This window comes from Pholis gunnellus, assembly GCF_910591455.1.
Source record: "Pholis gunnellus genome assembly, chromosome: 13".
NCBI classification, from domain to species: Eukaryota; Metazoa; Chordata; class Actinopteri; order Perciformes; family Pholidae; genus Pholis; species Pholis gunnellus.
In genome coordinates, this window is record NC_136540.1 from 14,775,293 (window position 1) to 14,800,029 (window position 24,737).

Here is a 24,737-nt window from a genome sequence, read left to right on the forward strand (position 1 = left end):
TCAATCTTGGGATTTATTGTATATTTTCAACATTATTGAATTCTTATGAATACCACATTGGATTATCGTCTTCCCAACGAGATCAGAATGAGTAATATGTTTTTCGATTTAGCCAGGAAAATGGGTCACACGGTATGCTCGCTTGATAAATGAGGGCCAACGTCTGCAGCCACACAAGCTGCGAAGCAGTAGAGGCGACGTCATGTCCGAGGATGACTCATCGCTTCTTGTCACATTGAGAAAAAGCTAGAACGCAGACCAGGACGTCACATGACCACATATAGTGAGCAGTAAAGACAGAGAAGTGGGAAGCAGTTTTGCCACTGGTCACGACAGTCACGTAGCATGGTAAAGCTAGCACGAGGATATGATAGGTTTCACTTACAGTCTCTGTGCAGGGAGCTAGTGGGGGGGGCAAAGGCTTAGGCAGAACTTCTATGGAAACCCCAACTACATCTTATCAGCTTCCCCATTGCTGCCATACCCATTGAAAACCTCGCTAAACTCGGCTAAGTTGTGGATGGTGGGGCTGAGCCTCGGGCTCTGGCTAGGCTCGGGGCTATGGTGGGGGCTGCCTGTCTGGCAGGGGTAGCAGTGGTCGTGAGGATGGTGGTAATGGGGGTGTTGGGACTGGGATTGGGACTGGTCTTCCACCTTCATTCTCTTGGCCTCGTTGCGCGACTTGTAGCAGAATTCGATGAGGGCCACCAGCATGGCCAGGCCCAGGCCCCCAACGAGGATGTAGAAGACCCCCGCCACGTTGCTCAGACTGAGGGCCTGGGATGACTTGTCCTGTAGCCGGCGGCGGGGAGAGGAACAAACACAAACGTCAGCGCAAGCTTTAGCAGAAGCAGCAAAAAGTGTATACAAACACTCAACATTTATATATAAGACAATGTGGAAAAATTACACATCAACTTCACATGCACGCACACACACACAACACACACACACACACACACACACACACACACACACACACACACACACACACACACACACACACACACACACACACACACACAAACACAACATAGATCACTACTCTTCCTCTATCTTCTCAATCTGCTGCTCCACAGCTGTACGTAGCCATGCTAGCAAAATGATCTGCTATCATCTTAAACAGAAATCGGTTAACTCTCTACGTTAAAAAATCTGTTCAACCAAAGTACAAAAAAAACATGTTTTCTCACTTATCCCCAGTGCTGCTAAACATGCAGATAGTTTTGGTTATATTTGCCCAAGTTTTGCACCTTTGACATGTTTGGCCTCTACCAAATCTGTGGTGCTCACAGCACTGAAAAAAAAAATCATCAGCAACGTATATCTCGGGAAACAATGTCCAAATTGACTTTGGGCAATCCAATATTTAGACTGTGTGACAACAGCCATGGTTTAACTTTATTGCTTGTCACACTCTGCGAGGTAGAAAATGCTGTGGAACCTTTCACAGATGCTTCTATGTATAAGCCGGGTATGCTGGGTTCTAGGATGAACCCTGAAAGGGTTACAGTGGGAGCCTTTGTAAAATGTTCTGGACCAAAAAGAGTTCTCCCATGGGAACCGTAGCGCCGTTATTCCCAAGAGTGTAGAGATAGTCCCTGCGAAAACTGCTGACAGCACGTTCTGTGGATTGTCTAAAGAAACAATGGCATTGTTCCTGGACAGAGATGCTGCTGCAATTAAAATGATCTGCATGCCTACATATAACTAGAGGTAAATGAGAAAATCTGTTTTTGTAAGTTGGATGAGCGAGCCCTTTAAATTCCCTGCATATTTCAACAGCCTGCCTTGTCTGTCAGCTCTGACATTCACCTTTTTAAACCCTTTTATTCAAATGTATGCAGCTGATCTGTCTGAGCTCTGACTCTTGCTCCTCCCTGCCATTTATCTCCCTTCGATAAATCACTTACTCCCTTCCTTAAGGGGCATTCAACGCATTACCGTGACACAAAAAGACTGCGTGTCATGCTTAAGTCTCATTTGCAGGTGATAGCGTTGTGTGTCCTGCACTTGGGGCTTAACGGGGGTCTGATTACGAGAACATGACTTGATGTGAAAGGTGCATGCTGTTCTATTTAAAATGTGGCAGCTCTCTCCATGCTCCAGTGCATCAACAAACTTGCCTCGCGTGTGCGCTACCACAGTTGAGGCATACAATACTGGCATCTCGTGTGACATACGGTAACGTCTTGAACATGCCCCGGGTTTGTCTGAGGTGACAACCGATGTGAGCGCGAGCCCTCATCTGCAGTTGCAAACACATAGCTTAGCTGCTGTAAAAGTGTTAGCGCTGCACCATGCCTTGTGTCTGTCATGCTGTATCCCTCGGGCTACGCTTTAGAGTCTCTACCTGCACGTCTGTCACTTGCTCTCGCTCAAGAGTATTATATGTGTGTGTGTGCGCATATCAGCCAGCCTGCTGTAATAGCAGAGCAGTACTGCCAGCGTTATAAAAGGTGTGCATAGAGACAAAGAGAGGAGGGGAGGCTCCCGGGCTGGTGGGGACTGACCTTACTTCCCGAGTCCTTGGGTCCACACTCCCCTTTATCGTACCACCATTTGTTTTTCAGTTTGTCTAAGACTCCTGCTTCACTCAGTTTCAATACGGCAAGGTTTACAGGCGTTCTTCAAATCACGGGGGGGGCGGGGAAGGGTGGGGGTGGGGGGGGAAAATAACATAAATAACATCATAGGACATGTTATTTTATGTTATTCAATCAGAAGAAGCCCAACAAGAGCAGCTCAGTACTCTTCACAAAGTGACGAAGCCGGGAAGGGGCCCCACTTGTGCCACATGTCTCTTTGCTCATTGGTTGAGATAGTGCTTTGCAGGGTCGGGTTTATTGGGAGATATTAAGGGGAGGGGGCCGAGCCAACAGACATATGTGGGGCCCCGGCTGCATCGCTTTTTCTGGAACAGGCACATGCTGCCGGGACTTTTTTTTAGTTTTTTTTACAACAATCACAGAGGCCAGTACTGTCAACCCAAAACTATTGGCTCAGAAAAAAAGTGCTTTATGCTTAGTAGTGCACTTAAACACCTAATATGGGGCTGTGGTGTTCTAAGATACTTATTTTAAGCAGTAGTTTTACTTTTCCAATCTATCGCTACACAAGCGAATATTTTTACTTCGACAGTACTCGCTCTCCTCTTGGGATTAAACGTTTCCTAGTCACTGTACTGTAGGGGTCGACCCGGCAGATGCTCCTGTTCCCAACAAAACACATTTCTCTTTTACCCACATCAAGGTCACATGGGCATAGCGACATAGCGGCTAACCTTCTCGCCACCGCCTCCGCTGCCACACTCTCCTTTGTCGTACCACCACTTGTTTTTCAATTTGTCCAACAGGCCTTGCTCATTGAGTTTTAACACTGCCAGGTTAACTGCACTTCTTGAAAACGATAAAACATATTTGGTGAGAGGGGGTGAGTATGCTGTCCAATTTGGGAGGGAAAGGAAGGGGGGGGGGGGGGGGGAGTAGCAGTAAGAGAGGGACAAGGGTGGAAAAGTGCATTAATGCTCTAAACGGTTACATTCCAGGACCCAAACACACACTGAACACAGATCTCTCCCCTTTTAATGTGCTGTCTTAAGTAAAAAGAAATCTATAATATGAATCTTATTTAATTTCATAAGCTTATACTTAGCCTGATGCTTCAATAAAAAATTTGATTTCAGTTAATATTCTCCCCGTCTAAAAGGGGGGAAGTTACGTGTATGTATCCATTAAGTACACATTTAAAACCTTATGCTGGGTTGTCGTTTTTTAAACTAATCAGCTCGAAACATAAAAAAATCTGTTTTAAACCAACTCTCAAAGTGTTAGTGTTAGCATTTACTTACACCAGCTAGCTATTAAACGTGCTAGTGACAGAAGATGAAAACAATATGAAATAAAAATAAAAAAAACATGCCTCTGCTTCATCAACAATGAGAAAAATGACTTTTAGTTATTTATATTTAATGACTAAAAGTATTCTATTAAATTGTATTTCTTTTACCTCCACAAGCACAGTGGCTCTTGGGATTAGACGTGTCTGGTAATGTAATATTTCAGTCTGGACTTAAATATCCCAATATTAAATGGACAATCACGGTCCCCAGAGGACGATCCCTAAGGACTTTGGTCTCGTCTTTACTCAACAGGGCATAATGAACAGAAAGTGGAAACTTAAATTTGCCCAATACTTTGGTTTAACACAGTTTGTGTAGGTTTACCTTTTCAGGCCTTAAACAACTTTAAAAATGAATTAACCAGCGCAGAGAACATCACAGATATACTGAGAGTAATCTGGGAGTAGGGTCGCATATCAACATAGCTTTGCTTTAAAGGATCTAAAGTTTAGGAACCACTGGTTATGGGAAGCAAATATCCTGAATTTATTTTGCAACAAGCATACATGTAACTGTCCCATAATGTTTTCAATCCTAACATGGATAAAAGCATTGAAACACAATACTTCATTTAGTAATTCATTTCTTTTTTTTGGCACAGAAATGGTCCAATTTAAAACACTAAATATTGGCAAAAAATGTTGGCAATGTCAGTCAGAGAATATCTGCACCAGCCAGCGCATTGATAACCAGACAGCTCCAAATAATTTGGACCTGTTTTACACATGTATATAGTGTATGCACGTCAGCCGATTCAAAGCTCACAGCATTTATGAGCATTAAGCTCTTCTGGAAAATCACTATTGACTTGAATAAAATGCCCGTGAAAAGATGTTTAAATGAAGTGTGCATTTTAATTTCATGGGTTCTTTTGAAGGCTGCTGTAGCGATGTCTGATGATAGTGGAGAGGAGAGAGATGGAGATAGAGAGAGATTTGTATCAGTGTGCGTTTTGATCCTTTTAATTTATTTGCATCATTATGAAAAATAAAAACAGTCAAAAATGGAAATGGATCAGAAACACAAAGCGACACAGCTGATATTTCATTTTTAGCTGACGATGTTAGCGGAGCCACGTGAAATAACAGCATTGAGCCACAACTTTGCCTGCTCATGATGTTGCTGGTGTGTTTTCTCGCTGGAATCCGGACAAATGACCGACGGAACACGATAATCCCCCAAAACACAAGATGGGAGGCCCGGAGGAGGGGGACTACCGTGATCTGTCAGGGACTCTTCCCGGTCAAAGCAGTGGTCGAAAACTGGCACCAGCCTGGCTGCAAAACAAACCAGTAGCTGCTCTGTACTTCAGGCTTCATGTGCAGAGGAATTTACAGAAAATCACTCACAGGGTTTGATTTACTGGCTGTGAGGAGTTGACTGCTTTGAAACACATTACTTTGTTGCTACTTATCCACACAATGAAAAAACGTCTTGTTTTCAATGCACTCTCTAATTACACATGATCAATGATAGCAATGCTCCCCTATTATCTATTTACACAGCAGAGATGCTCAGAGCCTTTATAAAAAGTGCTCTCACTGGTATATTCTAACATGTTATCGTACCTATAACCTATAATAAATAAGTGCAAGCAATCATGGAGCTGTTCTCCGCTGTTTCGCAGACCTGTACACACTCATACACAAACGCCTGTTAATCTTTTGCCTTCAGTATATTTATCCATTCCCTTCAGTGAGACCTTGCCGCCGGGCTTTTGATCAATGAGTGTGCGGATTGAAAGTGCAACTCCCCACAGTAATGACACTGTATTCCCGGGCAGGTCTGTGCATTCCACTACGTGTGGGAGGCAGTGGCAGAGTCTGGCAGAGTCACCCAGGGCTGAGCATTCACATGGCTCCCAAAACACTATTTCAGTCACTTAGGTGTAAAAGAAAGAACCAGTCAACCGTGAAGGAAAGCTGAAGTAGCATTAGCAAAATACTCGTTACTAATTATACATCTGTATATCAAGAATGCAGATTATCTAAAATGGCATTTTCCAAGTAAGACATTTTAAGGAGTTTACTAACAGCCTCAAGCATGCCATTCCAACATGTCTGCCCAAACAAGCAGGCACAAGCACAAATATTTACCTGGTGTGGAGAGCTGTGAAGAAAGAAATAATGAAATAACCACCCCTGCATGATCCCAATGACTCCCACATGCGTGCCACAAAACATGAATGACAAAAAGCCACTACTTCTGCCCTAAAACAGACACATGAAAACGCCCCACCCGCCCACCCACCCACACACACTAAGCAAAGTAGAGACAAATAAAGATACAAAAGGCGGCACACCAGGGAAGGTGGAATACCATAACAACACGTAGAACATATTGTTACACTACTCCACCCACCTTAACTGTGAACCCTTGGGTGTAGCTACTCCGTAGCCTTTGGAGTCCAAGTTTCCTCCCACTTTCATCGTGTCGCATGGCTTGCGCTGTTCTGTGTACTCGTTCATGGTGGACTCCAAGAGGAAGGCGTATTTCCCTTTGGACTTTCGGACTTTCGCCACGCCTTCTGCCGTGGTCTTTGTGAAGACCGTGGGCTCGGCCGACTTCATGTAGCCCCACATCTTCTCGTAGACGGCGATTTTTGACCGCTGTGGGGTTTTGAGGGGGTTGGAGGTTCAAAGGTAGATGTGGTGTGAGAGGTGGAGGGAAGATGGAGACAGTATATCCACAACACCAGGTAGAAAAAAAAGTGTTTTTAAGATTTGAAGCATTCTAACACATTCTTACTAAATACATCCCAAGGAGAAATATATGCACTCATCTTTGTATGAACTACTTCTATAACTTACCATAGCTAGAAAACTGTCATTGGGATTTAGCCAAGCAGATGGTAAAAGTGCTGCCATGTAACAGCTCAGGGCAACTCCTCACCATTCAATCTGCCCACTAAAAGGGCTTGTTTTTGCCACTCACAGGCTGAGATAGTTATTATAAGCAGCTGATGTCATTATGGAAAAGGGCCCAATGGAGAAATAATGTTGCATAATGGAGAGCTATGTTGCTTTCACACATAGCTTTGTGTTTTCTACAAGATGTTCAATGTCATGGCTGAATATTTAGCTGATATCGACAATGTAGAGCCGATTTCACAACCAAGACTTCTCAGAGCGTGAACACCCAATAACAAACGGACCGGGTCAAGCGATAGGTAAAGAAATACGGTGTAGAAATACCGCGCGCGGCTACATTGCAGCCCGATAAGCAGCGTTCTCCCTCAATACTGGACTAATTAGCCCCCATTCGTCACTTGAACACAAATACATAGAAAATAAGGTCCAGCTTGAAAAATACCAAAGTTACCCTTTAATGTTGCACATTGTAACTAGGACTTTATCACATATTTATTTATATATACATGTAATCGCTTGAGTTCCTATTATATTATTACTGTATAGAATGTGTACATTACACTGCAAATCTATTACATAAATTACATTATGTACTTCATTATGTATTACTATGTATACAGTACTTATTATTCATACCTATAAAGTGCAGTAGTGAACGTATTTGTGCGATTTTTTTAACAATTCACTAATATTTGGACGACATAACTATAATTTCTATGACGCAGGGCTGCCACGTAGACCTGCTAAGCTCCCTTACGTTGCTGCAAAGAGTGATCAGTTTAGCCTTTTTCTCTGGTGTGTAGAGGATGTGCGTATTGAATAGGTTTCTCCTACCTGTCTGCCCGAGAGTAGATTACTAACCCCAGTAACACCAACTCACCCTGAAGAACTCTTTGGTCGAGCCGGAATCCAAAGTGCCGTAAGCGATGTCTGTCTGCTTTGCCAGATCCTCGGCACTCTCAATGGGGGAAACCATCCTCTCCACAGTGAGGAAGGCAGCCAAGTTAGCCGTGTAGGACGAGATGATGATGAGAGTGAAGAACCACCACACTCCTCCAACGATTCGACCCGATAACGATCTTGGAGAGGAGTGAGGTGGAAGAGAGAGGAAGAATATTTCGGGGACAGTTTGAAAGGATTAGAAAGCAGAGAGGATAAGAGGAAGAGAAAAGGAAGAGGAAAGAGAAAAAAAAAGAAAAAAGGGAATTGCCAGAAAGAAGAGCCAGGAAAAGGGTTATTGGAGTGGTAAGATAAGGGTAAGGAGGAGAGGAGGATGAGGGATCAGTGGGGTAAGATAGAAAGACAAAAAACAACCAGTCAGTGTTGGAAAATACAGTGAAAGAATAGTAAAATTGAAGGAATGAAATATGACTGAAGCATGGAGAGACTAGCCACCACTGTGGACACCAAAAGTGCTGGTGAGCCACCACACGGTGGAGCTCTGACAACACTCAAACGCTCCACAGCTGTATTTACCCCTCATTAGTGCAGATTGCCTCATACACAAATCCCCCACGCTTGTGTTGACCAGCTTTGATACAGCAAAGATTGGCTACTCCTGTCCCTTCTTCCCCACGCACCCGTCTTTTGTGTTTATTGGTGGGATAAAAAAAAGAGCTGCAGGTCCCCCGGCCGGCCGGCGTGGCGGCAGCGGCACTGTTCTTTTCTTGTTTGCTCGCTCGGGGGAGACAGATAGCCCGCTGCTCAGGAGCAGCAGAAGGTCGTGAGGAGAATCTTAAACCGTAAATGCTGCATTGAGGAGAACAAACAAGATCTCCCCTCGGTGCAAATCAGACAGCAGAGGATACAAAACCCTCAGGCCTCGCTGTCAGAAGGAGAGACAGCGGGAGAGATGGGCATATGAGAAGGGGGCAGAGAGAGGCGTCTGCAACAGTCAGTGTTTTCTTGGCGGGTATTTCCACTGGGTCTTACTGCAATCTGGCCATATTCCATTGTTCCCCATATACACAGGACTTCTCTACATCCTGTAATCTCCACGCATGTGCACCGTTTACAAAAAGCCCAAAGAACCTTGATTACCAGCACTGCTAAAGAACCTACTACCAACTACTACTGCTACGTTAATTGAACAAATAAGAGGGTTCTGCCAATTCAGCCTCACGCAGAACGGTCCCTCTAACCACAGATTTGGTGCGGAAGCCTCTGTTTTGTCGGTCTGTGGAGATGAAAGTGCCTGTAGCGGCTAAGGCGACTTCCAATAGAGAAAGTGCTGCAGTAGAGCATGTCTGCTCCGCACACACAGGAGGCTTTGCCCATGAAATAGACTTACTTGACGTATTAGCTCTGGATTTGAATACAAATGACTTCCCTCTCTCTTTCTCCCCACACTCCATTCTCCTTCTCCTTGAGACGATTTGAGTATCTCTGTGGCTTTTGAGCACAGAGAATTAGAACTGTAAAATAATGAGTAAAAGGGTGGAGGCAGGGTGTGCGTGACAAGATGCCTGGATGAGTTTTACCATCTCCCTCCTCTCTGCTGCTTTATTTCCTTTCCCTACCTGGCAAAAATCCCTTCATTCTTTCTATCAACCCGTTTCCATCTTTCTTGCTTTTTTTTTTTTTCTCCACACGAGCAGCAGTGGATTGTAGGCGTGTAATTATGGGACAAGAGGAGGAGTGTCTGTTTGCGTTCCCTCCATCCCTCTGCGCTGTGTGTTCGCTGGCTGATACCACTGACTTTGATCCACTGTGACACACTGCTGTGTCTCGATGGGCCCGTAGTAAACAGAGGGGATGGGGGAGTTTGGGTAATTCTCAGGCCACGTCAGTGTTTCCTCTATTCACCTTGAATTAACGATGGCAAAAACAAAATGGATACCACATCCTATACTTCATGATAACAGGGGCTCCATCATTAGGCTTTTATCCATACATTAGCTATACCCGTTCACCCTTGAGGGTTGCAAGGGAGCTGGAGCCAATCCCAGCTGACATTGGGCGAGAGGCAGGGTACACCTTGGACAGGCCCGCCAGTCAATCACAGAGGTGACACATAGAGAACACAAACGTTCACTCTACAGGCAATTTAGCAAATAAACCTGACCGGTATACGATTTATTTACATCCACCTTGAGATGATCATTTAACAGAACGTGTTCTTAAAGTTCAGGGTCATCATTTGGTCTGGGGTTTCTTACAGACATTAAATAAGTGTATTGTTAAAAAAAAGGTAGATTTATTGTATGTTGCATTTTTCTTTACTTTACCCTTTTACTGGGAGTTAATCACCTTTTTTGCTATAAAAAAAAATATATATTTTAACACAAAGTTTTTGAGTTATTACTTACTGACCAGAATAAATTTCAACTTCATTACAACACAAATTCAGGGTAAAATATGTCATGTCAAGTCTTCTGTCCTTGAGATACATTTACTTAATAGAGTAAGTGGTATTTTTCTCATGTTAAATTTCAGTGTGTCAAATATATGAAATCCTGGTTAAATGTCTGACATATTAACACCCTAAACAACCCGGTCTCACTCCAAACTTTGTCACTTTGTCAGTGGTACTTGGTGCACTGACGCACTAAGGCACCCTTTAACGATTGTATGAGAGGCTTTTGACCAACCACAATGTGAACCCAGAGCAAAGGGCATTGTACAAAAAGTGAGAAAGTCTGCATGTTGCACGTGATGCCAAAGACGAGGTTTACTTGCTTTATCGTATTTGTTTTCCACATTACTTTACTTACACCAGTTACATAACAAGCGTAGTTATTTAACCAACATACTTATTTTAACCCCAACCACGTACTTTGTTGCTGGCAGTTTGTCTGAGCTCAATTATTGTATAGCCTATTGTACAGTACATTGAGGGTTCATTAAACAAAAACAGTGCGGAAAAATATCTTGACGTGCCACCAATGTGTAAAGGCCTTAAGAAGTTTGTAAGAACAACAGATATGAGCAACTATATCATTTACAATAATTTCATATTTTGCAGTATAGGCTACATATTTCTTATTCATATTTTACCATATTTATTGTTGTTGTATTGTACTTTGATATACTTTGACATAGATATGTCTTATTTCTAGTTGAATGGGAGTAACTGTAACAAAACCTAATTTCTTCCCGTATTTCTGCTCCTGGCTCTGATGTCAGCGTTATGTTCTCAGCTCTGAGGTTTATAACTGCTGAATCATTTGCATTTCTAGTAATCCATGTACGTATATCTAAGTGTGGTCATTTCAAGAATTTGTGTGCAACGCAAAAGCTCTACCAAAAAAAAACAAAAACGAAAAATTGGAAAATGTTTCACTGCCGTTGTTTGTAGTGAAAAACGTTGGGGAGAACCTGACTGTAATGATGTACGAGTTCAGTTTTCCCACGAGTGGAGGAAACAAGAAAAACCAGACGGGGGAAGTATTAGAAGAAATAAAGTGGAAACAAAACAGAAATTGGCTACAGTGTTGAGGGAATGGGATTCATCGCAGCAGTCCAGGACGCCTCAGGGTATAAAGAGTACTAAATGTAGAAAAAAGAAAGAATAATTTCAGCAATTATACAGCAATTAGTCAGAACTTTCCCCCTACTGGTTAACTTGTTAAATTAATTTGTATTTGATGAGAGATCTAAAGAGGCTGGCATGGTCTACATGTTGGTGGCATTTCTGCACTCGCCTGCAACATGTTATGTAATTAATCTCAGCTAAACATGTAGTTCATCAATTGAATCTATTCATTTACTTCACAAAGCCTTTCCTAACTTAAAACTCACATTGTGTGGCAATGTGTTGTCCAATCCTACATCTTACAGTTTCCAAATATACTAGAACATAGACATCATTCTATTTGATGTGTCTGTGTAGCCATGAAAATGGCGGCTTGGGTTTGGATATTTCACACAGCGTATGACTCAAATCAACCCGTTCTCACTCCCTAAGAGTCAAATAGCGCAGCTTGGTCAGCGCCCATACAGGACTTTCACCTAGGAGACTGGTGTTCATGTCCCGTTTGAAACTAAAAGTCAGCATTGAAGTATTTTGTCATGTCAGTTAGTCGTTAGTACCGTTAGACCCGTGAGTCGCTAGTCAGTCAAGTAAATGTCCACCACAATCTCTTTCTAACTCTAACTAATTCGTTTTGTTGCCTAACTTTTTGGGAAGAAGGGAGCTTATTTTGAAGAGACATTCCACACTTCCTTTATTTCCTTTGATGTGAAATAAAAAGGCTGTGAGAGATGATTTGGTGCTTTTTTTAGAGTGTGTGTGTGTTTAGGTTTTCCACCGAGAAGAAAACACAGCAACATGAAGTGGAGGAGGTGATGACGTGAAAAACGGGGAGAGCTCTGACCTCGAGCAGAGCCTAAATAAATAAGGTGCTAGTCGGCTCCCAGGGTGTCACCTGCGGCGAGACCACACCATTTGACTTATTCATAGGAGACAGACTGTCACTCCAGATCCCACTCTTTGTTACTATACTTCAATTTTCTGTCCGCAGCCTCCCTCCCCACCTCAGCTGCAGCCTTATTATACTATTTACAATCTCTGTACCACTGTAATAAAGGCATGGTCGTGTAAAAAGGTGCAAATCAAAGGAATTACCTGTACTGTAGTAGTACACATGGTTATTTCCACCTTACAACCACAGTCATGTAACACTGCTGCTCTTTTGAATACTAATCCTTGACTTTCAGATATCATTCACATTGTCTTGTTATTTTCGTTTCTTTTCATCGCTGCTTAGCTACAGACAGCGAAACTCAACTCTTCCTGACGATTCTTTGTTTTAGTTTGTGACATTGTGTGAATAACCAAAGTCACACATTAACACAAACAAACTAACAGACCGGCAACACCTGTGTTCTGCGAGGTGAAATGACTGATTCTTTCAATGGAGTCTGGTTTTGGCAAGAGCATAGATGACGGCTTTAGCTCCGGTAAGAATCATAGACTGTATAGCTTTTTCAAGGTAAAATGGCAAATATGTACTGATTATAGTTTATAGTATTGATTTTTTTTAGGTCTGTGTGTCCACTGTCCACAGCAATACATTGCTTTGCTGCTCTGTCCGTACTAAAGTCTGCTTCTCCATGCTGGGGGCATGCCGGCCGCTGTCAGGTAATACACCGACAATGGAAAAGTACCTCAAACAACCCCACTTCAAAAGACAAAATCTATCCCTTTAACAAGCCAGCTACGTAAGTTATGTAACAAACGTACTTACTCTAACCTAACCAAGTAGTTTTGTTAGCTCATGTTGCTGGACATTCGTAGTAGAACGCACGAAAAACGACAAACAACTGTTCGTTAGATATCATACGATCCCTTGTATGCGGATACGTTGTGCTGATGTCTATCTGCCAGCTCAAATGGCAGCACTGGCTGCTGAGAAGGCCGGTGATATCATCAAAGATGACTTTCAGCTTGGGTGTTCTGCAGAACCCATTGCCCCGGCTGCATCATTGCCCTTTTTAATTGCATGATTTTCATTTTATGCATATTTAATGAGGATTGTTGAAGGGAGTCTGAGGTCTAAGACTTTCATTAACAGCTTCCCTGTAATGTTTGTACACACATGACAATGACAAACTGAGATAGCATCTCTCCATTAGCTCCAGGGATGATGCCTGCCAACCTTGAAGAAAAATGTCTTCTGTTTTATCGTAAGTGGATCAGTGGTTTTGCATTCACATTTAAAAACATATGCAGTTTGTTGTTTGTCTTTTAATTTGTCTGGTCCACTGATTTCCTTCAGAGTAATCAGAAAAACACTACAGATGTGCAGATCTACAGCCGAAAATGTGATTTAGTTTCAGGAGCAAGACTTTCATCATTTCAAAATGAACGCAGATCTGGTTTGGGGATCCTCACAAGATGTTTAGGGACAAAATAAAGGGTAGCAAGAGGATTGCTAGTGTAGGAAATGAGGAATAATGTATTCTACTACTGAACATTATATCTATTTTTTTTAAAGCTTTTGTCCAATCTTTCATCCTTTCCTGTGAAACACCGTTTTGTTTTACCTCTTTAAGGCCATTAAAATGGTCTAAATGAGGCACAATTTAGCTCACAAAACCTCATAAAGGTCAGTCAATGTATTAAGAGGTCACAAGGAAACAATGGCGGCACAAATATGAATTTAAATCGGAAACTGGGGAGGTTTGCTTTTGATGAAAGCTATTAATTATCAAGAGCGACCACAAAATCAAAGGGGGAGACCGTAAATTGGCACTTGACTTTGAAGCTATAGACCTCCACTCTACATACAGATGAAATCAGAGCCTCTAGCAATGGTGATAATTTGCAGGAATAGTGCGACGAATCAACAGAGTGTGAAGAAGGAGAAGCACTGCTGACATGAGCAATAAGCGATGCAGGAGAACTGCTGCGTGTCATTTAGATAACAAAGCTAATTGGCATTGAATTAATAGAATAATGGTATTTTGCAGATAGACCACTTGAAAGTAATTTCTCCTCTTCAAAAACGCAGCTTTTGTTGGCCTGAATTCACAAGTCAAATTAAAAGTTATACACTTCATCTGTAGCCATCATGGAACCTTCCATCAGTACGCACACACTCTTAGCTAATCAGGGCTAATCACACCAATCACAGCATCCTCATTAGCTCGCCAGAGATGTGGCAACTGTGACTCGGCAGACAGAGACAAAAGAGGATTCATCAGAAGCAACGAGACGGAAGTGACTGAAAACACCTGGAATGACCAGTCACACCTGCGTGGAGCGGCAGACGGCTGCCTTCATGCTCATATTGATATTTTCTGACTTGTTACACGGTGAGGATGTGACATCCTGCAGTCTCAGGAGAAAATACCAGAATAACTTCTGAGTTCTATTCATCTGGGATTTGTAGTCAATTAAAAAGACTATTGTATCACCGTTTCATTTAAGGTCCCCTCTTCTCCTGTTACCACGGAGACATTACCATTGGAGACCGGGATATTAATCACGGAATTAATTATTATGGGCTGCCTTGAGGGAGCAGAAGGGACTATTAACCCTTATTAAGAGAGAGGAGAAGAGAGAGAGGGGAAGATGTCTTGTGCTATTTCAACCTCGGCTTCTTCTGCCTAGTGGCTAGAGTTTCTACCCCTACAGCTTTGTTAGCTGATGGCTAATAAGATGCAATAGCTGTATTTTATGTCACTATTAATTTCTTTGACTACCACTGGACTGAATGCTTGTGTTTGTAGAGCCCATTTTAAAACACAATGAACCCAAAACTCTGAGTCCATCCCACTGTATTTGACGTTCTGTACACAACCACAGATAATACATTTGGAAACATGGATTGACTTGTGTGCTCATTATTTCTCGCTGGTGTAACATTAAAGGCTAGGTTTCTCCATCAAATACATGTATGTGTCTGGCCACTAGCTAAAGTATTCGACCCACTCACTAATAGCGTGCGTCTGTCGTCATTGTATACAAGCTGTAAAAGGGTCTGTTTCTCTCTCCCCGTTCATACTACACCCGGATACAAATGATCAATCCTGACATAGTGTGACCACCACTCACCGAAATCAAAACCACCAAATAATTATCCGCACAGATCATGAAGTTATCATGTGATCCTTTTTGAGGTGGATGAACACCAAAAGTTTCAGAGTCTGTGTTGCATGCAGACTGAGCTTCCACCGTCCAGCCAGCTCGCGACTGCAACTCATGAGCGAGCACTGCGGCCCTCGACCCAAGTTCGTCCCCTTCACCTCTGTCCTTGTCACTCCCTCCTCGCCCTTCTAATCTCCCCTGTGTGAAGGGATTTGCATATTGCCCTGTCAGGCTAAACTGGAGTGGAAGCGCTCCTGAGCTCTGGGGCTCTGTGCTGATGGATTGGGAGAGGCCCATGGGATTAGCAGTGACAGAGGGAATGCAGCGGGGACCACAGCCGGAGACAGAGAGGTTTGAAATGTAGACTTTTCATTCTGATGCCAACATTGTTGCGCGGCTCTAAAATCCTTATCTGCAGTACACAGGCGGAGATGTGACGAGCACTGGTGGTGATGGTGGTTGGTAGGGGTTGGGGGGTGGGGGGGTGGGCCGCACACATGTGAACAAAGCAAGTATACTCGTTAAATAAGTGTGCTTAATCACAGTCACAGGTCCACTGTAGTCTCTTCTAAAGGTTGCTTACGTGAGGCCAGGCTAATGTACCTCGGAATCCTCCTTCTGTTCTCCTCTGGTGTGGGAAGAAGGCTGAAAGATACAGGCTGGTTTGGTCCACCTTTCATCTCCTAAAATCTTACCAACAGTACAGGATCCATAAGGGCTTAAAGCAGATAAAAGAGGTATTATATGAAAAACTTAAAAATAACTACGGAGGCCATTATAGCGGTCGCTTAAAATAGCCCAAACAATCCATTCGCTGGAACTTTAAGCTCGACAAAGCCATTCAAACAGATAAGAAAGGCTCGACAGGAAATGGGAAACCGTTAAGAATTACAGGCTTTACCAGTCCATAGGTTCGACCCTTACAGTTAGGGCTGCACAATTATGGCCAAAATGATAATCAAGATTGTTTTGATCAATATTGAGATCACAAATTTTCATTCATTTTAGGGACAACATTTTTCTATTACACTTTCACATTTAAATAAACAGTCCTTATTCACAGAGCCTGTCCTAGAAGTCAAATGAAAGAAAAATTTGACATTGCCTCCTGGTGGCTGGCTGTTAGTTTAGAAAGCGTTGAAATGTGTAGACGATTAATTGTGCAGCCCTACTAACAGAAGATGTGGGCAGAGAGAATGCCGGAGTGTGATGACGTACAGGAAGCCTGATCTTTGATTGAAAAAACAAAGACGACCAGCCCTTAAATGCTGCAGAGGAACACAGACAGACAGTTACGTGTACAAGCCCTAATTTCTCCACCCTTCTACCAAAGTACTCCATGTTGATTAGACACAGGTCTGCTAGTTTTAAGCTCAAGGGATGCTGGGTTTGAGTCTCGTAATTTGGACAAAGGGAAGAGAAGTCACAGACACGGTGAAAGACAACACCTCGACAGTGTGTTCTCAATGAATCACACAAGTTTCGTATACGATGGAGCAAACAGCGGCTCTGCAGAACCACGGTCGCCAATGTAACTGGAGCTCCCGTAGACAGACGTGAGGCGCACAAGAGCGAAGCCACGACTGCTGAAGCTGACAGACGCAGAGACAACCTAATTCCCTAACAAGCAGACAACATAGTGTATGCAAGTCAGACAGTGAGGAACAATGCGGCTGTAGAAGAGAGAGAAAGAGAGTAAGACAAAAAATCAATACTAGCAGAAACACACTCTCTCTCTCTCTCTCTCTCTCACACACAAATACACCGCATATACACAAAACAAGTGCGATGCCACTGTGCATGTACAGGTAAACACACAGCATGAGCAGCAGACACATAGCTACAGCCTCATGTGTTGCACTAAGAACACAAAACACACTTGATACCTAATACTATACTACAAATATTACTGTATCTGTATTATGCTTATCAACTACCGTTCACATGCAAATTACCACTCATATACAGCAGGTTATGTGCAATAACTTACTTAAATAATTAAGCTAAAGTTAGTAAGATGAAAATTAGGGCGCTTTCACAAGCCAACAATTGGACACAGGTAAATTACAGGTTAACACGAGTGGAGAGGACTGACTTGGACTTCTGCAGTCCGATGTTTGCCATTTGGGCCGAAGAGAACATAAAGAATATGCTGAATAAAGTCCACATAAATAATGACATTTATAAAGTAATTCGAGATAAACTGGAGGAGAAGGGATTCGAGCACACAGTAGATCAGTGCTGAGTCAAAATGGCAGTTTGGCGGCAATATTTCAAAGTCCGAGATTCCCTGCGTAGAAGTGGCAGCTCTCGAGACTAAAAACATAAATTTGCCCCTTCGAACATGCCCCTCAGCAATTACTTTTCTTTTTTTTTTTGGTCCGCTTTCTTTTTGGTGCACTGTGAAACCGAACCAGTCAAAACAGAAAAAACAAAAGTATAAATTTCTCTCTAATTCAGACGAGCCAAATAGTCTTTGGCTTGTGAGAGCATGAGAAATAGTTTTCAGTGTAATTGGTTGAAGTTTAAAGGAATAGTTTTGGAAAATTCTCTTATTTATCTCACATATGGGTTAAGTAAGGAGCTAGAGATGGGATGTGTTTAGCTTAGCTTAGCATAAAGACTGGAAACAGGTGGAGACAGCTAGCCTGTCTTAAATTGAAATAAACACCTTTGAAGTTAGCGAATTAACACGGCTCTTGTTTTAAGCCACACTAAGGGTGTGACTTAACAACTCTCAGATAGGAAATAGCATGTTGGGACTATTTCTAGGCAAACAAAAGCTAGCCACAGTAACTGCGTGGAGCTTTCTGATGTACTGGGTGGACAGATACATTGTTGTTTGTAAAGACGAAGTAACTTAACTTAACTTAATATGTACATTTCTGTTTGTGTACAGAAACAAAGATAAATGTTAATTAGTGAGTTTTAGAGGTGTTTGTTGGCATTTATGTGAATGTTGTTTAGACCTGCTTTCAGTCTTTATGCTAAGCTACGCTAACAGTGTACGGACAAGTGGTTTTACCAAAGCTTGAAGTATTCCTTTAGCCACAAAGTCGTTTTCATCTTTAGGGTCAAACAACACAGAATTCAAAACCTTAAATTTGGTCAATCTTAAATTAGTTTGAGAGTCACAAAACTTAGAGGTTTTCGCCGTATAAAATAATATACAATACTATAAGTAAATACAATAATATAGTCATGGTAGAAATGTATCATATGTAAATCAATGGTTTACGATGAAAGCTGCGACTTAAATGTGAACGCTTTGACTCAAGCAAAGGACACACTACACAACTGTTTTGTTCTGAATTCAAAAAGTACTGACAACCGTTATTTTCGTGCCAATGACAACTAAACATGATTAACAAGATCAAGACTGAACAACATCCTGATTTAGTTGTTTTTTCTTCTTTTTCACTGTCACACGGCTTGTCACTGGAGGGTGTCTAGACGTGTCCAGTTTGTGTCAATCAAACATGTTTAATATGATGATAAAGGTCTTAACAGGATTGGCAGGCGAGGGATTTAACGACTCGTCCAGACAATCCATTTGGACGTGATGGCAGACAGCAATTATAATTGGCCTAAAAGTCATGTAATGTGCTCCCGGCCTGAGGACAAAAAAAGCTAACAATGTACAATGTATCAGTGGGACTTGGTCTCAAGCATCCAGCAACTGTTGTACTCTTTTGAGATGAAACTCTTTGACAGCTTTGTAAAAGTGTGTCTTACCTGGGGGAGATGTCACAGCCCTGCTGCATGAAGGCGCCCAGGGAGAACCAGAGGGAGTTGAAGATACCAAACTCATTGGGGGGCTGATCGCTTGGCGGACCGTCGGTGCCCTCTTCGGGCTCCTCGGTGTGCCATTCGTACGGGCTGAAGCGGCTGACCAGGAAGAGCACCACGCTCACGCCGATATAGGCGAACACGATGCACATCCAGATCTCGTAGGCCAACGGGTCCAGGAAGGAGAACACCCCCGGTTTGGATTTTTGGGGTTTCTTGATCATGATGGAAATGCCCAGCGACATGAAGGGCTTGGAGAAGTCGATCACCTCCTCCCGGACCAACGTGATAGTCAAAGGGGCCACAGCGATTTCCGCTTTCTGTGTGGATTTAGATGAAAACAGATTTTGATCAGCGATCTGAATGAGCCTCCTCTGAGAGAAACTCTGAATCCAAATGATGACGGATAAACAAAAAACAAATGATGGATCATCTCTCTGAGCTGGGCTATGTAACAATCAAACATCGCTTTATCACAGATATGACACCCCGAAGGCCGATAACCAGCCAGCCATCAGAAAACAAAACAACAACAATTACCCCATTTCTTTTCTCCTCAGCTCATGTCGTATATCTGAATTCCTCCCTTGACTGAACAAATCTCAAAGCCATCAAGTTTAGACGGAGGCTGAATACATCTCGGAGTGATCAAGTTTAAGAAAGAAAGAGAGAGAAAGGAAATTGAAAAATAAATTCTGAAACCCTCTCTAATGCGGCGAGGCTTAGCTGAAGCTCTGGGAGAATCAGCAGGGAGGATAAAATAATGTGTCAGAGAAATATGCTTACAGCACCGGAAGGCAAAAAATGGGATACAGCCACCTCTGAGGTCTGCAGCTGTGGAAAAGTTCACACTGGCTTGCTGAGAATCCGCAAACCAGATTACAGTACGTGACTTAGCAACACCCGTGACCTTGTCCGCCTGGCTTGAGAGCAAAGGGCTTAATATCAGCAAGAATTTAAGGTTTCATTACGGCCATCTGACACTCAAGGAGGTAGGAAAGAAGAAAACAACGACGAAGGGGAAGAAAATGAAAGAGATTTAAGTTCTTTCATCCTCAGCAAAATGAACTAAGATGACAGCCTCGGGGCATTTGGTGAGCGCTAAAATACATGGGAGGTTAAAAGGAGGCAGGGCTTTTGTGGTATCGCAGCGTCTTTTTTACGGGGAAAAGCCGAGAAGAGATGAATGGACTCTAAGCAAAGTCTTGGACGGGAAAGTGCTGACAGCTTCCGTGTCCTCAGACATTCCCATGAATGCTGTAGAAAAAGCTATGCCCTAAATCACACACTATAGTGCAATTCTTGCACAGCATATAATTTCAAACACACTGACGCAGGTATTACTATACTTGTGAGGACCGTCCACTGGCATTGTTCATTCTCTCCGTCCTGGTCAACTTGTACCCTTTTCCTACTTGTACCCTTTTTAAATGAGGGAAAACACAAAGAAAATAGGCGACAGACTCCTTTCCCTTTGCCAGCTGAGCTATAACGTTCAACGTTACGAAGTTGTCGGATAACGGGGTCATGTTACATTGGTTACTTATTTTTTATATCTGCCAGTGCATATGAATGCGGTTTCTTTTTACATCTACCTCGCTGTAAGAAGGGTTTATTTCGACCAAACTGGAGTCTGTGATTGTTTGAAGAGTGGAAAGACAAACCATGTCGGTTGTGATGAGTTTTATTTTGTGTCCGTCAAGTATCTTTCGACATCAGAGAGGAAGAAATTACAGTAGTCTAACTGGAGTCTGGTGGCTTTAAGGATATTAATTATTATTAAGTTTGGTCTGTTATTAAATTACAATAATTGTCCAAATCCCTGTAGATTTTATCTATCATATAATCACTTCAAGACATGTCATTCCCAGTGGCATCACCCGGGAAAGGGGTCAAAATTTGAGTGTCCACCTGGGTGTGATGTTTCCATCACTGCCGAGTCATTTGTTCGTGAATGAATTAGGGTTAGTTAACCCTAATTGTAACCTCTAAAGACAAAAGTCAGATGTTAGTGGGTGGTAATGCTTTCTTTGTCAAATGCGATAGGGGCCTTGGATGTTCATCCTAAATCCCTCACACTTCTACCCTTAAGTAAAAAAGTAATCATGTGGAAATTTATGTTTAACTTGCATGTAACAATTAGTACAAAATAATAGACATTTATTTTATTTTACATTTATTTTCTGGTCTGGAACTGATAGGATTAAAGTCCAAAAATGGTCTGATGACAACTAGACTTGGACAAAGGAGTATATACATACTTACTACTATTGTGTTTATTGTTATGCACCATTCACCTAGTCAAATTCCTTGTATGTTCCTTTTATATAACTTGGCAATAAACACTTCTGATCTGATCTTAAGTATTCCCGGTTTAGGTATGTTGCCCATCATGTCTTCTGTTTAAAGCAAAGCTTTAGGAAATGTTTCTGCTCAGTGTGCTTGTTAAAGAGATGAAAATAGCAGAGAGCACATTCCTGTGCTTTGGACCAACCTGGTTAGTCTTTACACCAAAAGTGCAGTGTACCGCTTGATCAGTCCTGACACATCCCGAACTGTGCATCTCCTCGCACTCGCTGCAGTCGACTTCACAGTGAGTCACTGCAGTACCGAAGAGGCAGAGCGACGAAAATGCTACTATGTGAAAAGGCCACTTATCTCATCAGGAGAAAAAAGGACGAGAAAAACTGTGGTTTCTCTTATTGGACTGAACTAATTTCAAACTAATTTGTATTACTGCTCATGTAAGCCAACTTAAAAATTGGACAAAGGTTAAATAATTACTGTTCAATGGTCTCCATCAGTGACACAGCGGGGAAAAATCCAAATCAATTCAACCTAAAATTAAGTGTGAGTGACCATTTTTTCACTTTAAATTCTTTCTATTCTGTATAAGCTCCCAAAAACATTCAAGTACAAGAAAAAACAACAACACTCCTCTCTTTTCTCACTTTTTCTGTTTGTTTCGGCCTTGAACTCCAAACCTATAATCGCATGCTTGCATAGCCTTTGATCCCACTGCAAGGTCAGCAGCAGGAAGACACCTCGCTCATTTCCATCAAATCATCACCTCGGAGATTCTTTAACAAGCTCCAAACCACTACCTTTCTTCTTTAACCCCCTCCAAAAGCTCAGCATTAATACCATCAGAGACTGCTGGCCTGTATACAGTTTCATTTCAGGTGTGTTTAATTATCAACACAGTAAACATAAAACAGGAAAGGCGCTTCAAACTGAGATTAAGTCAAACTCTGTAGATCAAGGAATACTGTTGGTACAGCGACTCCTTGTCCAGTTAGACCTTCTGTAAAGCTTTATTATACAGTATTTTACAGTCTTTTTAACTGACTCTATATTATTGAATCATGGAACGGGGCCGTTTTTTAGAACCAGCAGTTATATCATCACATTTTACTTAGATGTCTCCCTGATCTGCTCCTCTTTTCATTTCCTGTTGATGCAAACTGAACACTTCACCTGCATGTTGTCTTGATGAATTCAGGTTAATGTACATTTCATCAGCATTAATTCCATCACTAAGAGCTTCTCTTCACCGACAGAAACGCTGATTGCATTCATTCATTATTTCTAGTTGCAATACATTTTTGCCGTTTTTCACACTCACAACTTAGTAATGTTTCACAATTGGGGAGTATGTTTTCACAAGATTGGTGAGTATGACATGACCGTTGTCGTACTTATGGAATAAGTGCACAATAAGCTAAATTAACTATGTGAGCAATGTTTCTTTTTTAAATATATACTTCATATGTTTCTTAAAGGCCTTTACTTATTTGTGCTGGCCATGACTTTAATACTGGCTATTATTTGAGAATTCATGACAAGTTGTTTCCATGTTGACATTTAAACAAGCATAAATGCATTAGGATACGTCATTATGGCTTTATTATGTTCATAAAAGGTCATTGGAATAACAAATTATGAACAAACTGTTCCATTTAATATATCTTTGCTTTCATGGAAGCCTCTGCTTACAGTTTCAAATGAATAACAGGACTTGATGACTCATTTTTGTCCATTTTCAGCCTTTAGAACCAATTTTTCTGTCAAAAGCCAAGCTGCTGAACACATTTATTATTAGCACTAACCCATGAGAAGAAGACCTGATATTGTCTCTAAATACCATCTTGAATCTTACTCACAAATTAAAGTTTGAATGAGATGAGTCAGCTTAGATGAGTGCTTTAGGGAGCTTGGAGAAGAATCACTTCCTGTCAGCCAAAGAGAATAAAAAACAAAGGTTCCTACCCCGTACACCAGCTCCCCGACCATGCCGTTCCAGATCTTCGTCTCTGGATCCCTGGCGCCGTACTTTCCGTCAGGAACGATGGAGATTTTGTACTTGATGCCGATGTGTTTGGCGATCTCCGAGGCCAGGTCCACGCAGTATCCCTCGTACTGGTCGTTGCCCTCGTACATCTCCCAGTTCTTCTTGAGCATCACATAGGGACCCTCCTACACAAGGGACCATAACCAGTGAACCAAACCGTCAGACAGACAGACACACGGACATGAGGGCTCGCACAATGGTTCATTGACACACCAACAGAAAACAGAATGAAAAGCAGGAACTGCAGCTCATTAGTACCAACCAGGGTTGAGGTTAAAGGTACCCGGTGGAGGTTTGGACCACTGGGAGTGCAGCGGAGCAATGTTTTGATGAGCGAGGCCTTGTTTTGTTTGCAGTTTATGCACAAGCATGATGTGTTTTTGCTGATGGTTTCATGCTACTTCATTGGAAGACATTTGGTGGCAGTAACACCTCTCGAAACATAGAAATGCAGCAGAACAATATGTCTGGCTAGCAAACAAGGATGTAAACAATGGAGGCTTCAAATGTTTTATAAGGCAGGAAATACATTTTACATTTTTGTGGGGCGTCAAGGAAACACGTTGCAATGCGTTTTGGTGAGAAACACAATGCTCCACTCCACAGGGTAACTTCAGTTTCACTTCAGTCAGTTCATGACATTTAATTTCTTCTGTACTGATCATGATAAACATTTGTTATGTCCTAAAGGAATAAAATAGTTTGACATTTTAAAGCTGCTCCATTTAAGATGCTATTTAAAAAAATAGTTTGGCATCATCTCTGACTGATATGATGATGTGATTTAATTAAAGTTACTGTTGCTAACTTGGATTATGGCAGATTTTACAACCAGATCAAGTCCACATGATCAATATTCCTGCGCTATGATGAGAATGTGAACTGTATCATGATGTGAAGGTATCACAGCTGCCAAATTCAATCATCCAAAACTGAAACAGAATCCAAATCTAATTTAATCTAAAAGCTTAACTTTAAACTCAGTGAATCAATGTTTCCTGCAGAGATGCACCTTGGGAGTCATCTTTTTTCTGTATGTTTTAATGAACATGTTCCTTTGACTTTTTAAAAATCAAATAACCAGGTATTTTCTAACATAGTCGTTCATCTTTTAAACTGGTGATTCAACCAGAATTTCATGTCCCTTCAGGGTGAGGAAGTGATCTAACTCTCTCCTATCTCTCACTATCTGCAGAGAATGAAAAACACTTTTACTTCAGGAACTCTGAATTCAAACCAAACTCTCCGTCTCTGAATCTCTATAACTAAACGTGTCCTACGAACAGAGAAAAA

The 24,737-nt window shown here is 42.0% G+C and overlaps 1 protein-coding gene across 2 annotated transcripts in view; it reads right to left on the reverse strand.

Moving 5' to 3' along the window:
* The window catches only part of gria4b (glutamate receptor, ionotropic, AMPA 4b), a gene marked incomplete at both ends in the record, with an annotated part of 104,462 nt that overhangs the window by 3,487 nt on the left and 76,238 nt on the right, over nucleotides 1-24,737 (reverse strand). Inside the window, 6 exons of one of the 2 annotated variants that reach the window (XM_079171395.1) lie at nucleotides 655-792; nucleotides 2,514-2,628; nucleotides 6,263-6,510; nucleotides 7,652-7,850; nucleotides 19,040-19,413; nucleotides 23,363-23,569. In XM_079171395.1, the coding sequence (XP_079027521.1) occupies nucleotides 655-792; nucleotides 2,514-2,628; nucleotides 6,263-6,510; nucleotides 7,652-7,850; nucleotides 19,040-19,413; nucleotides 23,363-23,569 (1,281 nt within the window). Of the gene's footprint in view, nucleotides 1-654; nucleotides 793-2,513; nucleotides 2,629-3,283; nucleotides 3,399-6,262; nucleotides 6,511-7,651; nucleotides 7,851-19,039; nucleotides 19,414-23,362; nucleotides 23,570-24,737 lie in introns of both variants that reach the window. The other variant, XM_079171396.1, reaches the window with a different exon arrangement.